This window comes from Gekko japonicus, unplaced genomic scaffold, assembly GCF_001447785.1.
Source record: "Gekko japonicus isolate JY-2015 unplaced genomic scaffold, Gekko_japonicus_V1.1 scaffold1597, whole genome shotgun sequence".
Taxonomy (NCBI): domain Eukaryota; kingdom Metazoa; phylum Chordata; class Lepidosauria; order Squamata; family Gekkonidae; genus Gekko; species Gekko japonicus.
In genome coordinates, this window is record NW_015169222.1 from 84,729 (window position 1) to 101,130 (window position 16,402).

The 16,402-nt window shown below is 45.1% G+C and overlaps 1 protein-coding gene across 1 annotated transcript in view; it reads right to left on the reverse strand.

Moving 5' to 3' along the window:
* Positions 1 to 16,402, reverse strand: part of GREB1 (growth regulation by estrogen in breast cancer 1) — a gene marked incomplete at its 3' end in the record, with an annotated part of 118,709 nt that overhangs the window by 81,316 nt on the left and 20,991 nt on the right. The window contains exons 2-3 of the mRNA XM_015416407.1: positions 14,823 to 14,948; positions 9,453 to 9,629 (exon numbers count right to left, since the gene is read on the reverse strand). Coding sequence (XP_015271893.1) covers positions 9,453 to 9,629; positions 14,823 to 14,948 — 303 coding nt within the window. The remainder of the gene's footprint in view (positions 1 to 9,452; positions 9,630 to 14,822; positions 14,949 to 16,402) is intronic.

A 16,402-nucleotide genomic window follows, 5' to 3' on the forward strand; every position in this document is an offset into this window, starting at 1 on the left:
AGAGGATTGTGTTTAACCCCTGTTGATTTATGCCCTGTTGGTTCATGGTGTCTGCTTACTCGTACAGTGGTGTGTGCTCCATAACTGTGTAAATATAGTTAAATAAATTCTTTTATTTGGGCTAATAATCTGTGTTGTGCTCTGACCACATAGTCTCCCCCACTATGCACAATACCAAAGAGAGGGGATAGTCCAAGGAAGCAAGGAAAGGCCAGACCCTTGGGTTGCCAACTTTCCAGGGATCCCCCAAAGATTGGGGATTCCATCTCCAAATGGGGAGATTCAGCCAGAGGGGTCTCACTGTCCCTCTAAAAAGGCAGTGACGATTCCATGAGTGGTAGCAGCGAACTTAAGGAGTGAGATACGCCCACGGGACAAAGGTGGGAGGCAAACAGCTGAGCTGCACACTGGAGCCCATTTCACCATGGTAGGCAACCAAGCTTGGTTCCGACAAAGCAAGGAAACCCTTTGCAGGCCTTTGTGAGGAACTCATTGGGGCCAGTCCTGACTAGGGTTGCCAGCTCCAGGTAGGGAGATTCCTGGAGATTTTCTAATAGAGTCCATGGAAGCCAGCCTTTGGGGAGGGGAGAGGCCATAGCTGAACAGAATGCCATACAACCCACCTTCCAAAGCAGTTATTTTCTCGGGGGGGGGGGAGATCTGTTGTCTGGAGTTCAGTTGTGATACCTGGTGATCTTCAGTCTCCACCTGGAGGTTGGCTGCCGTAGGCATAGCAGTCAGTACTTCAGATCCAGATTCTTGCTGTAGAAGCTGAGTGGGTGATTTTGGACCAGTCACAGACTTTCAGCCTAACCTACCTCACAAGGTTGTTGTGCAAGTCAAAGGGGGAAAAGAAAAGGATGTAAGCTGCTTTGGTCCCCATTGCAGAGAAAGACTACTTTTCCTCCTGGGAAACCATTATTGCCAAACTCCAGGTGAGGAGATCACTCAGAATTACAACTGCTCTCCAGATGGCAGAGATCAGTTCCCCTGGAGAAAATGGTGGACTCTGTGGCAGTCAGGGCTTCAGAACACAGAAGAGGCTGCAGGTGTGTGTGTGGGGGGAAATGGAAAGCTGAAGAGTGAGGGGGAAATAAAGGCAGGTTGATGATTGGCTGGGAAGGAGATAGGGTTGCCAACTCCAAGTGGGAAATTCCTGGAGATTTGAGGGATGGAACCTGGAGAGGGTGAGGTTTGAGGAGGGGTGGGACAGGTACAATGCCATAGACTCCACTTCCCAACCAGCCATTCCCTCCTGGGGAACCACTGTTGCCAGTCTCAGGAGAGGGGTGGAAATCACTCAGAATTATTACTGATCTCCAGGAGGGAGGGCAGAGGAGATGGAAAGCTGACATCAGAGGGGCAGATAATGGCAGGTTGATGCTTGGCTGGGAAGGAGATAGAGTTGCCAACTCCAGGTTGGGAAATTCATGGAGATTTGAGGGGTGGAGAATGGAGAGGGTGAGGTTTGAGGAGGGGTGGGACCTCAGACAGGTACAATGCCATAGACTCTACCCTCCAAACCAGTCATTCCCTCTTGGGTAACAATTGTTGCCAATCTCCAGGTGAGGGGTGGGGATCACTCAAAATTACAACAGCTCTTCAGGTAGCAGAGATCAGTTCCTCTGGAGAAAATGGTGGACTCTGTGTCATTATACCCTGCTGAGGTCGCCACAGCACATTGACGCTGAGTGCCCAAGGCCTTCAGAGCCTCTCAGAACCTCTTTCTAGATCTCGTTGTATTTATTTCCACAACGGGCCTTATTCCTAGTATGCAATATAATCCCCTTTTTGGAAAGCATGTAGGCAAAAGCAGAAGAAAAGAGCCATATCAGAGTAGATGAATAAAATGTAAACACACTGAGTGACAAATGTCAATGAGAAGTGGAGACAACATACTTGAAGGCAGGACTGCATTGAACCCGAAGCTCATTAATACACCCATCCAAGCATGACATATATCATCTTCTCAACATTTGAAAGCTGACTCAACAAGTCTCTGAATGTGACTGAAGTGTATATTTGGGCTCAGAGTCCTATAAGAATGTACGAACTCAGTCATTTCAACGCATTTTATCTTCACAACAACATTGTGACACAGGTTACAATGAGAGAGAGTGACTGGACAAGGACTCATCTAGACAACACCCATGACACAATTTGCAGTGGGTGTCCCCCAACTCAAATCACATGTCACAAGTAACATCAGGGAACTAATACTCCTAAGCACTGGGGGGGGGGGAGCAGCTTCAGCCTCACAAACTGTTTTCCAGAACCAAAACAGCTGGGGGGGGCTGTTTGCCCTGCTGTGTGGCTTGGGAAAAACAGAGCAGTGGGGAAGGCTAAAGGCCTTCCTCTCCCCATGCTATACTCTTGAGCCGATCTGGCCCTGAAGTCCTTGGGAATGATAAGTCCCTGATATTATGTGTGACACAAATCATGGGTTCCAACTCATGTCACAGCAGGTATCATCTAGTTGAGATTTGAGCTTTCATGATAGACTGGGGATTTGAACCAGAGTGTAGTCCCAACAGCCTAGCCACTATTCCATGTTGCCTCTCTTATCAGCATTTGGGCATGGTCTTTCCATAACTGGATGGTTACACCCACATGCAAAGACAGATTCCTGTTTGTCCCCCTTTATGCACATGGATGTACACAGAGACACTGAACCAATTCACTAGGGGAAACAGATTCCTCACACATTTGCTTCCTCCCCTCTCATCCTGCCTCTCTCACACCCTTTCTTCCCTTCTGCCCCCCTTTTTCTTACTCTCACTCCCCTCCATGCATGTTACTTCCTCTCTCTTTCTGACCCATCATCATTCTCTTTGTTTTTCTGCCACCCCACCTCATCACTCTTTCTCTCTCTTTCTGCCCCCATCACTCTCCCAGCCTCCTGCCTGCTTCCTCCCCCACCCCACACAGCAGCAGCAGTGGTGGCGGTGCTCCCAGCCACCCACTTGCTTACTCTCCCCCCACAGCAGCAGTGGCAGCCCTCCAGGAATCACAATGGATCTCCCAGCTACAGAGATCAATTCACTTTAGGGCTGCCAGCTCCAGGTCGGGAAATTCCTGGAGACTTGGAAGAGAAGAAGAAGAAGAAGAGATTGGATTTATACCCTGCCCTTCACTACCCTTCCCCTGCCTTTCACTGACAGAACCAGTTAGAAGCCTCCCCCCACAAGAAAGTTTTAAGAGGACAGTGGAGCCTGCAGCAAAAGTGCAGATTATTTAGCCATTCATACTGTAGGTGGACTCCTCACACATTTGACTCCTGCCAACCTAGCAGTTCGAAAGCAAGAAATTGCAAGTAGATAAATAGGTACCACTTCGGTGGGAAGGTAACAGCGTTCCGTTCGCCTTGGTGTTTAGTCATGCCGGCCACATGACCACGGAAACGTCTTCGGACAGCGCTGGCTCTTCGGCTTTGAAACGGAGATGAGCACCGCAACCCTAGAGTCGGATTCGACTGGCTTTCGAGCAAGGGAACCTTTACCTTTACCTTTACTGTAGGTGGAATCGTCCCCAATCCCAGCTCCAGTTCTGTTTTTGCCTCCCCCCCTCCAGCTATCTGCCAGTCTGTCTCTCACTGTCGATGTGGCAGGGGCTGGAATAGATCCCTGCGGCAGCCATTTCAAAAGGTATTTGGAATTCAACCCTCCCAAAGTTTTTTTTTAACTTTTTGGATTTTTCTGGAGACCCACAGCATCCCCTGAGTCTGTAGAAAAACATGTTGGGGGACAGCATGCCCTCTGTTTGCAGAAATAAGTATCCGTACATAGAGGGGACTGTTGAGAATTAGATATATAGATACACTCTGAACAAAGACTCAGAACACTGCCTGTACATGTAGCTGTTATAAAAGTGTAAGTAGCATACACAACAATCAAATAGTCATAAGCAAACATGGTGGTTATGTGAACATTACCATTGGGTTTGGCCACTAAAATGGCTTGACCTGTTCTAGCCATTAAGAAGAAGACATTGGATTTATATCCCACCCTTCACTACCCAAAGTTGTCTCAGAGCGGCTTATAAACTCCTTTCCCTTCCCCTCCCCACAACAGACATCCTGTGAGGTAGGTGGGGCTGAGAGAGCTCTGACAGAAACTGCTCTTTTTCAAGGACAACTCTTATCAGAACTATGGCTTGCCCAAGGTCATCCAGCCAGGTGCAAGTGGAGCAGTGGGGAATCAAACCCGGTTCTCCCAGATTAGAGTCTGCACACTTAACCACTACACCAGACTGTACATTGGAATGCCAGCCTCCAGGTGGGACCTGGGGAACCCCCCGGAATTACAGCTCATTTCCAGACAACAGAGATCAATTCCCCTGGGGAGAATGGATGCTTTGGAGGGTGGACTCTATGGCATTGTACTCCACTGTGGAAGAAACTATGAAATGTGATTTACTAGCTACTCTGGTTTCTGGGCATGACAGATATATTTGTTAGCCATCTTGATGGCCCTATGAGGACAGAAAGGTGTTAAATAAATAAATAAATTCATCTAAAGCAACTTGATCTTTCCATGGACTTGGAAACTCACCATAAGAAAGTTGATGCATGCAGCCTAAAATGCACGCATTGAAAGTACATGCAGGCATTGAAAGCTGCAGTGGGGGGGGGGGGGAGGCGCGGGGGGGGGGGGGGGGGGGGGATTAAGAGATTTGACTGGGGCAGCCAGCAGATCTTTTCTATAACAGAAGGGAAAACACAGGATTTCAATGACAGTATGCTTAAAAGTCCACACCCATTCTTCATTTATGCCACTGTCCAGATGCGCAACTGGAAACCTGCCCTGGGCATAGAAACAGATACGTAAGGCAATACCAATAAAAGAGAAGTTTACAGTTCTTGTGTCTGACTGCATTTTTCAACAATGGGCACAAATTTTGTTAGTCCTTAAGGTGCTACTGGACTCTTTTCTACTGCTACAGAAACTGCACATCTTCAACTACTTTTAGGGGTAGCCAATTGCTCCTTTTCATCTAAAGGATGCACGAGAAGGAACTAGACCTAGAAGTGAAGCAGGAATAAAAGAAGTATTGTGTTGCTGATTGTACTAATTTTGCTCTACATTTTGTAAATAAACAGCATCTTCAAGACAGAAATTGTTTAGAGTGTGTGCCTTCTTTCACACAACATAGTATGCAGAATGTGTTAAGCAATGCCACCTTCAAGGATTTATTCCTTTCAGCTCCATGGCTATCTTCCCTACCACCAGAGTTGGCTAATAATGAACATAACTGGCCAATACTATACAGATGGACATGCCCATTTCACTCTAAAATCTCCTGTATTGATACTGGTCAACCTTCCAAAGAATTGCACTGTTATGGCAAGAGAAACTGCTGTTCTACTGTTTACATAATCCAATGCAATGGTACAGCATCACCATGGCAATGCATCTGATGATGGGAGATTCCTAAATGATAGTATCAAAAGCAGGTTTGGGGACACCCACCACCACAAAAAAGCACACCAGGCTCCATCCTTGAACTTGTCACAAAAACTTTATAGGCAATATTTTTGGAAACTATTGCCAGAAGGATCAGTAATTTCCATTTTAAATGTATCTTCTACTGCTGTGGATTTTAAACTGCTGCTGATTTCCTCTGAAGTGTCTGAGGAACTGTGCGTGCACAGGAAAGCTCATACCTTGAATAAAACTCTGTTGGTCTTAAAGGTGCCACACTGGACTCCGACTTTGTTCTGCTGCTGATTTTGCTCACCTTTTCTCACCTTAGTTTTATTACAACTTATTCCAGGTCTCTGAAATGGCTCTTCGCCTTTATTAATTAATTTATTAACAAGAGCCGTCCATCTTAAAAAGCAGAAATAATAACTCTGCTTACATTCGACCAGAAATGGTGCCGGGACAAATAGGGTTGCCCGGCGCCAGGTGAGGCCTGGAGATCTCCTAGAATTACCACTGATCTCCAGACCTCAGAGGTCAGGGCCCCCCGGAGAAAACAGCAGCTTTGCCGAGTGGATTCCATTGCACTGTACCCCTGTTGCGCTCCCTTCCTTTCCCCAAACTCCACCTTCTCCAGGGTCTGCCCCCAAATCTCCAGGAATCTCCCAACCTGGAGCTGGCCACCCTAAGCACAAATGAGAGTCTTTGTTTCAATTAGCAGTGTTCAAATTTGATCAAAATGTTTAGAAATAAGCATCAAGATGACTTGAAAGAAATTAATCAAGGGTGATCTAAAGAAAGAAATTAATCAAACTGTGAACACGGGGTGATCTAAAGAAAAAAAAATCAGCCTGGTCCTGCTTATTGTTTACTGTCACTAGGCAGGAAGTTTACTGTTACTTGCTTACTGTTATTTACTTGGCAGGAAGTGCCACAGGGTTGAATGGGGATTACTCTCAGGAAAGTTGACTTACTCCAAGGGAAATGTACACAGGGCAGCCTTAGTTGTTATTACCAATTCCTACTATCCTTTTCTCTTCTGGTTTAGCATGTAATTAACACATATACTACTTCCTCTGTGTTTAACAACCTAAGGAATCTTGAGCTGTTAACAGTGCTAGCAGTGAATAGGTTGACTGGTACAACATTACTGCCTGTATCTTTAAAATGACAACAAACAGCTGATTTACAGCCCCTTTAATTCTTTTACAATTGCAGACCAATTGTATTGTGACCCATCAAAGTCAGCAAGACCTCATGGCAAAACACAGTTATTGTTAAATGAAGTTATATACTCTGTGGCTTCACACAAAGCTGGTTGTAAAATTCATTTGGACAAAGCTTCACAATGTATTTTTGGGGCTTTCAGGGTCTGGCTTCTGAGGTTCTTTGCTGCCTAACAATATTGATAACAAAAACCCAAACCACAAGGACGTTTCCTCTCTTAATAAATAAGAATTCAACATGGCACTAAACACTGTGTCTGAAGCTTCCAAGGGGAGTGTAGATGGAGCACACTAGAAGTGCATGAAACAATTTAAAGTTTCTTCTAAGACGAAAAAAATCCAATTCTGCCTAGCAGCTTTGAAATAACTATTCATCCTAGGTAGAGATCCTGTCCCATTTGCAAAGCCTAATTTTAACACAGAAGCTAAATCCATTCGTCCATCATATTTCTGCCCCAATTTTCCTCCGCGAACACAAGGTGATACACAGGATTTATCCCACTTCATCCTGACAACAGTCCTATGAGGTAGGTTAGGCTGAGAAACTAGGCTGACAGAGAAAGACTGAAACTAGGCTGAGAGAGAAAAACTGGCTAAATATTGCCCTTCAAACCCTGTTTCTGAGTTCAAATCCAACAATTGATCCATCACACTGGCTCTGAACAACTTGGCTTACTCCCAAGTAAGAAAGCATAGAATCAGTACCTCCTAGGGGTTTGGAGGGGATGGACAAGAAACAAAGTTTCATTTATTCATATAAAACATCAACTCTCTCACGGAAAAAAATACTATAATTCTGTGCAATTTACCAGAAAGTAAAGCCCAGGGGAATTATTTCCAAGTAAAGAGCCCTTAACTTCCAATTACTTTCCTTTACCTGGCAGTAGCACTGTTTGTTCTCAGTGACATCAGCATGTATCCAATACAGTTGCTAAAAGGCCTGAAGGAAAATGTCTTACTCCTTTAACAGAGGAGGAATAAGTACAAATGGGCAACTGAGGCTTATCATGGCATGAAGGTAAATAACATCGCCTGGTAAATAACATCTCATTAAGCTTCTGTGGCCCGGGCCTGCATAGTGCAGCCTCGCCTGATCTCATCAGATCTCAGGAGCTAAGCAAGGTTGGCCTTGGTCTGTACTTGGATGGGAGATCACCAAGGAATAACAGTGTCCTGATGCAGAGGCAGGCAATGGCAAGACCCCCTCTGAACATCTCTTGCCTTGAAAATCCCAAGAGTTTGCCGTAAGTCAGCTGTGACTTGATGGTTAAAAGTAAGCGTCTATGAAAGGGACAAGATTTTTTTTTTCACCAGGCAGTTGACAGGCCTAGTAGCCATTCTTACTGCTATGTGACAGCCAGGGGTCATTTCGGGGGGGATCGCGGGGGAACACAGTTCCCCCGGGTGAGGTACGGGGGGGCACATGACGAGGCCCCGCCCCCTGCTTCCGGCCGCCCCGCTTCCGGCCCTCATTCAACCAGGAGGAGGCAGGAGAAGAGGGAGGGTAAGTTGCTTCCTCCCTGCCTCTCCCCACCCCTGCCTGCCTGGGGCCAGGGAGGGCCTTTCAGGGCTCCCTTGCACTCCCGCCGGCCTTGCAGGTCCACCGCCGGGCCCCTCATGGGGCTCGGCAGTGGAGCTGCAAAGCCAGCGGTGGCGGCCGGGACTGTTGGGGGCGGGGTGTGTGGCCTTATGACACATTTCCGGTGATGTCAGGGAGTGTGGCCTTATGACACACTTCCAGTGATGTCAGGGGGTGTGGCATATGCTAATGAGTTATGCTAATGAGTCCCCCTAGCTCTTTTTCTATGAAATGACCCCTGGTGACAGCATTATTTTTCAGGAATTATGATTTGGTGGGGGGGGGGAGTGCTGATTCATTAGCCAAACAGGTTTGATTGGTTGCAAACAGGCTTTCTTGAAGAGAAAAGAGGCATATTTTCTTTTGAGGGGTAGGAATGATGGGAAACATAGCTGCCTGAAGAGGCAAGTTTGCATTCATTTTTGTCCCTTTCACGGCCTCTTCTGAATCATCACCTCCTGGAGATTACTGGCAAGGTGTAGTGGTTAGAGTGTCAGACTAGAAGCTGGGAGATCATGGTTCAAATCCCTACTCCCATATGAGACTTGCTGGGTGACCTTGGGCCAGTCACTTTCTCGCAGTCTGGCCTATGCCACAGACTGCTGTGAGGAATGGTGGGACAAAAATGTACTAAATGAAGGAATGTGCCAGGTGAAATCTGCACAGCTGTAACCATAAGCGGCTTCTTTGAAAGTAATTAATGAGTTTGAGACAAATGTGCTTAGGATCTTGCTGTATGACACATAGTAAAGTGCTAGTGTCCTCGTCAAACTTACTGAGACATAAGGTTGCAATGGAGTTTGTATTTTGTAGACCAAAAGGGCTCCTCTGTTTTTTATGAGTTCTATAACTAGTTTTACCAATAGCTTGCAAGCACAGACCACATCTTTGGAGAGACGAGGAACATTTGTTTTCTTTAACATCAGCACAACACAAGAGAACAACCCAGTAAATTCAAGGTATAGTTCAGACCACTGTAAAGTATACTGATCTGCTGATGACTCTACCCTTGGGCTGGAGTCATGGTGTATTCTCACAGGCTAAGTGGTGCTGTGGCGTCTGCGACATTAGTGTCTCATTCTATATTTTTTCTATTGTAAGTGCCACCAACTCCGGAATATTTGATTACTGAGAAAAAGCATGGGAACCTGCTAGTCTGCGCCCTTTTCTCTTATAGCGATATGCAGTTCCGAATAAAATCCGCTTGTTACCATAACCACCACTTACCTAAAAGGGCATTTCGCCCCTGGTCATCGGGCAAGAATCTTTTGTCTACGGCACACACTAAAAGGTGATCAGGTAAATTTGGTGATTTAGCGCCCACAAGCAGAAATCCCGACGGCACTTCGATTTGTTCATTGGAAATTGATACCAATCTCAAGTCTTTACCAGCCTGACAGAAACCTGGAGAGAAAACACAGCACTTTTAACCAGCTACCTGGGTTACGTTTGACCTGATTATACAAAAGTTAATTGAGGGCAGGGGTGTATATATAGAAGAAGAGTTGGTTTTTATACCCCACTTTTTTCTACCCTAAGGAGTCTCAAAGCAGCTAACAATCACTTTCCCTTCCTCTCCCTACAACAGGCACCTTGTGAGGTAGCTAGGGCTGAGAGTTCTGAGAGAACTGTGATGGGCCCAAGGTCACCCAGCAGGCTTCATGTGGAGGAGGAGTGGGGAATCGAGCCTGGCTCCCCAGATTAGAGTCTACCACTCTTAACCACTGCACCGCTGGAAGTGCTTATACTGCCCCCCCCTTCAGATCAAATAGCTGCTCCAGAGGGCCAATTGATGTTAGGAAATCACACACACCACTCCCGCAGTCCAAATCAGAAGGCCATCACAGCTACAATATTCTCTGGAAAAATCCTGTACATCTATTTATGAACCTCCTACGTCATATCTATTTGACCAGCAGGTACCAGAGGCTGGAAAAGAATCTTCTCTGACTGACGGTTGATACTAGGGGTGTGCATTTGGCATAAACTGAATAAATACTTGAATAATATCTTATCAGATTTAAGAACACAAGTGAAGCCATGTTGCTTCAGACCAATGGCTGACCCATCCAGTTTTAAAAACATAAGAGAATCAGATTTAAGAACATAAGAGAAGGCATGTTGGATCAGGCCAATGGCTGGCCTATCTAGTCCAACACTCTGTCACAGAGTGACCAAAAACCAGGTGCTATCAGGACATCCGCCAACAGATTTGAGAATTTGATTCAGCTAACGATATAGTGATCCTGAATAAAAGTCGGGTCTCATCAGTAATACTGAATAGCATCTGTTAGGCTAAAATGGCTGCAAGCCATTTAAACCTAACAGCTGACAGGTGGACCTGTTGGACAGTCAGGTTTAAATGGCTGGCAACCACTTCACGGACCAGTTTTGCTTTCAGCCGCTAGCAGAAACAAGGGAGGGTTTATGCTTAGAAACCAATCAAAGGCTTCTATCGACCAGAGCATGCCTGATAACAACTCAATTGTGGCTTAAACTTCATTTCCATGCTAAAGCTAAAAGTATTATTACCCACATGTTAACTGAGTCCCATCTCTCTCCATGGCTTAGATATGTAGAGGAGAAACTCTCTACAATGGGAATATCCCTGGATTATTTAGTCCACCTTTCAGATAAACAAGCCTATGCTATTATTAAACAAAGATTTCTCGACATCGAAAGGCAAGAACTTAGGGAATGTGCAGCCAGCAGATGCTCCCAAGCAGGTTGGGGACTTTTGACATGGGCTGTACTGCGAAGTATCTGTCAAGTTTAACAGCCCCACATCATCGCAGAGCATACATGCTTTCACGCTTTAATGTTCTGCCATCAGAGGTGCTTTTAGGGAGGTACTGCCAGATACCATATGTAGACAGACTTTGTCCTTGCTCTCTAAAAGATACAGAATCCACTACACACACCATACTTCATTGCCCCCTTTATAGGGATATCCAATCTCGTTTTATTACTCCACTTCTAGAGGGTAAGAGCTGGCACTCTGATGACTCAATTGTTCACTTTCTTCTGCTTAATTCTAATTGCGAAATAATGGAGGCTGTTGCAAAATTTTTATATTATGCAATCAGAAGACGAGGCTTGAATACCCAAGTGTAAGTGACTGATGCATCTTAGTATTTTCCTGTATTTCCATGATGTTCTGTGCTTTCATGCCAATAAAGGTTTTTTGTGTGTGTGTGAACAAGGGACGGAAGATCCCAGATATTCCCTCCCCCATTCTGCTAGCCTCCAGCAGCCACCGCCAGTAGAAAGGAGGGGGCGAAGATCTTCCCCCCTTCCATTCTGCTGGCCACCAGGAGCCATCAGAAGAACGGAGGGGGGGAGATCTCAGATCTCTCCCCCCCTTCATTCTGCTGGCCTTGGAGAGAGTTTTCCCAGCAGGAGCAGCTCCTGGGAGGGCTCTGTTGGGCAGTCCAGGGCTGGGAAATGGCTGCCAGCCATTTCAACCTGATAGCCCAATGGGTCCATCCATCAGCCCTCCCTGGAGCCAATCCTGTGGGGAGAACTCTCCCCACAGGCTCTGCTGGGGTCCTGCTGGGCTGCCCGGTGGAAACTGGACTGCCCAACAGCTGCAAGAATATTATATGCCAAATATTGGAGGGAAAATGAGGTACCTTCAAAAGAAGACATTGTTAACAAAATACTTGAAACTGCAGAGATGGACAAATTAACTTTAATTCTGAGAGGACACAACGAAAGAGACTTTGAGTATACATGGTCAAGGTTTTACAAATGGATGGAAGAACATAACAAATAAACCATAGGCAGAAGAAAATATGAACTGTAACTTTTTAGTTATGAGTAAAGATTTAGTAAAAAATACAAGGTGGAAAAAAATAAAAAATACGACTAGTTAATGTATGACGTAACTTAACAGACAAAACAATGTTGTCAATGGAAACCCCCCCATTTTGTATGTACATTTGTTTGTTTCTTTTCTGTTTGTCTTTTATAAAATAAAATTGTTTATTAAAAGAAAAAGAAACTAGACTGCCCAAAAGAGCCCTCCCAGGAGCGGGTCCAATGGGGAGAACTCTCCCCACAGGCTCAGCTGGGGCTCTGCTGGGTTTCCAGGTTGAAGACAGACGGCCCAACAGAGCCTGCTAAGGAGCCAATTCTGCAGGGAGAACTCAGCTGGGGCTCTGCTGGGCTGATTGATTGAAACTGGACTGCCAAACAGAGCCCTCCCTAGAGCCAATCCTGCAGGTAGAACTCTCCTCTAGGCCAGCAGAAAGGAGGGGGGGAGAGATCTGTTTCCTCCCTCCTTTCTGCTGATAGTGGCTCCTGGAAGCCAGCAGAATGGAAGAGGAGAGATCTGAAATCTTATTTCCCTCCTTTCTGATGTTGGGCTGCCCAGCAGAGCCCCAGCAGAATCTGCTGAGAACTCATGCCACTTTGAGTTCACTTGTGCATGGCTTAACTTGCAACTTTCCCTTTAAATGGCTTTTGCAACTTTCCCTTTAAAAAGCTTTTGCAAGCCGAGAAGCACACGAGTGGACTCGAAGTGGAGTGAGTGACAGTCCCCATAGAATATAATTGAGCTGAATAAATTCAGCAATCCCAATTATTCCCCGAATCTCAATATCATACCAATAATAGGATTTGGGGATATTAGAAAATACTGATATTTGGGGGGCTCAGTACACCCGAACCTGAAAAATACTGCTTTTTTTGCACACCCCTGGCTTCTACCAATCAAAACAGGCAACACTGAGCTAGGTGGACCAATGGCTGGACTTCGTACAAGGTCACCTCGTTTGCATCTGTCTACATACCTAGTCCATGGGGTCGCGAAGAGTGGGACTCGACTGTGCGACTGAACAACAACAACATGCCTAGTTATTTTGATGCAATGTGGAAAGGTAGGGAAGGGTGAGGGAGAACCATGACACATATCTGTGGGATTGTGAGGTAGACTAGGTCATGCAAGAACATAAACAAATCCTCCTTCCTTTCACCTCAAAAGAAAACAGCAGAAGAAATCAGTGTATTGGTGTATGAAATGTGTATAAACAGCTTTAAAATATGTACATTTTGCCCTGATGCTTGTTTAGCTGCCTCTTGTGACTTTGTTGGTACACCATTTGTGGCCTTTTTCATATTACATAGATGTTCCCCTGCTGCTTTATTCTGCTTTAACTGTTTTGTTTGGGCTGTTATTAGCCATCTTGTGGATTCATATATTTAAAATACATTATTTTCTTAAAAGGAAAAACCCTCCAGTAATGAAAAGGATGGGTAAATAAGTGGACATGAACACAATTAGTTTTAAAACAAATTCTATATGGGGGAGGAGTTCTGGACAGTTGGGAGAAGGTGTGAACAGGCAGACACAAGAGAAAAAGCATGTAAATGCTGTACAAAATTTCTGTACAAAATATATCAGCACCACTTTTCTCAGTGCAGTTCACAAAGCAGTGGGGTATGTAGATATGTGCAATTTCAGTGTTTGGTTTTTTTTTTAACTGTACAGCAAGGCATGGGGAATCCAGTAATGAAAACACATCAGAAGGAGAATGGCAAGATTGAAGAGGAAACCTGAGAGACATTTGTTCAACCATAACCAAGGAACTTCACAGAGAAAGTTACTCCCCTGTTAATGAGGTCCTAAATTTCACACAGAGAAACCAGGAAATGAATCTGGGCTCAAAGTAGCAAGGCATGGAAATAAGGGGGAAACTGCACCATCTCCAGGCAGCCTTTTTCAGTGACAGATCGCACAAAAATGAGCTAGTACAGACATGCCCTCAGACACATTTCTGTAGGTTTTTTTTAGCACATAAGGAATGCCATTCTAAGCAGAGCCACGTTCTTCTAAATATATTGGCTTCAGTGAGAAGTGTAGACTTCTGCTTAGATAGATGGCAACAGTTCTCAAAAATAAGGGTAAAGCACAGGTGAGCAGCACTAAAAAGGGATTTCAATGGGATAACTTTCTTCAGGATGGCATCCCCTCAGTGCTTCAAAAGGCAGACATAACTGAAGTCTACATAAAAAGTGAAGTCTGACTGAATTGATCAGCATAAAAGAAAACAAGAGACACTAGTCTCATTCTTCTGTGTCAAACAATTTTGGCATGAAATTGTTCGTTTGAAGTTATAGGCTGAACCTTCCATTTGCAGTTCTCCATATTTATGTCATTCCTAGATAAACTGGAATGTGTCATTTTGATTAACATCTTTTCATTAGAATTATATCACAATTCTCAAATTATAAAAATCTATTTGATATTTTTAAAATGTAAAACAAAAGTTTGCAGATGAAAAGCTGCTACAAGTCAGAAAGACATTAAAAAGGATGCACAATTTGAAATCTCTTGATATTCTAAATACAACCATGTTGATAAGTAAACAATAAATACTCTGAACACAATCCAACCAAAGCTAGCTGTGTCTGTTGCAGTCAAATCAATGGAACGGGATTTAAGCCCCTTTGACTTCAAATGGAATTGAGCAATGCCTCACTTCTGCTGGGCAGCGCTCTTTGGGATCCATCTGAATTAAGAACTCCTAGCCATGCATATTAAAAAAGTTCTGGGAGCTCATCTGTACACCCGTAAAATCAGCTACCATTTCTTACCATCAGTGGTACAACACCCTTCAGGAGGTGGTTTCATCTGATAAGTAATAGGAGGGCTACTCGATTCTGAACCTTCTTCGTCCTCCTCCTCCTCCTCTTCTTCTTCATTATCCACTCTACTGCCTGCTGCAAGGTATCATGAACACAATTACTGGAGAGCAGGTAATGGCACGTTCAAATAAGTGGAAATATTTTGGCTGTATCAGTGATAGAGGTTTCATAAGTTTAGGTGGTAATTGCATGTATCCAGCAGTAAACATGGCCTTGAGGATATATTCATTAATTCATTTAATACATAATTCTTCCCAGCCAGGGACCCAAAGTGGCTTACATCAGTCTCCTCACTTCTATTTTGTCATCACAGCAACCCTGTGAAGTAGGACACCCGGTATGTGAGTGGTCCAAGGTCACCCAGAAAACATTCATGGCAGAGTGGGGATTTGAACCAACATCTACCCTGTGACATGAACAGTAACTTGAAGCCAATCTTAAGATATAACTTTATATAATACAGGAAAGCAAGAGCCAGTAGGAAGGTGTCTAAAGGTATCATATGGAAAGAAACTTTTTAGGGATGAAAACCTTTGCTTGCATATCAGACTAATAACTGAAAGTACTTCCAGAGAGGAAGCAAAGCATTCTAGGTAATATGAAAGCTCTATGTGTCTGAACTGTGATGCTTGTTTCATACATGTGAGTAATCTCTCGAAGCTGTTCAGAAAACACATAATACCTAGGTGACGACATAATGCAGGGGTCCCCAACCTTTTTTGTGGCTGTGGGTGCCTTTGGAATTTTCACAAAGGACAGTGGGCACAATCACAAAATGGTTGCCACAGGAGGCAGAGCCAATCACAAAATGGATGCTTCAGGAGGTGGGGCTAACCACAAAATGTCAGGGATTGATGTTATATACAAATCTAGTAGTAACTCTTCAACATTTCAAGCAGAAACTCTCTTTAACATGATACCTTTTAATCTTCACAGCCAACCAGAAGCCCTGCTAGGAAAAAGTCCACTGAGCTGCATCCAATTTCTAAAAGCATTTGGCAGGCACCAGGAAAGGTGTCATTGGTGCCATGGCACCCATTGGCACCACACTGAGAACCCCTGACCTAATGATTGAGTGAATTGCTCCCACATTTCAGTCCTGACTGATAAAGGGCAAAACATTAGAGCAGATGTATCGAACATACGGCCTGAGGGCCGGATACGACCGCTGCAAGGCCCCAATCCAGCCTGAGAGCAACTGGCTGTGTGCTGCTTCCTGCTTCCTACATCGCAGCTCCTTTGGCTCTTCCACCAGTCTCTCCTATTTCCTGCCTCAGAGGAGAGAAAGAAAGCATTCTCTCAATTGGCTGAAGCAGGGGTCATTTCGTAGAAAAAGAGCTAGGGGGACTCATTAGCATAACTCATTAGCATATGCCACACCCCCTGACATCACCGGAAGTGTGTCCTCCCCACAGCCGGCGGCGACCTCCAGCGGGCACCAGCGGGCACCAGCAGGGAGCTCCAGGCCCCGCCCTCCCGCACCTCACCCGGGGGGATGGCGTCCCCCCGCGTCCCCCCCAAATGACCCC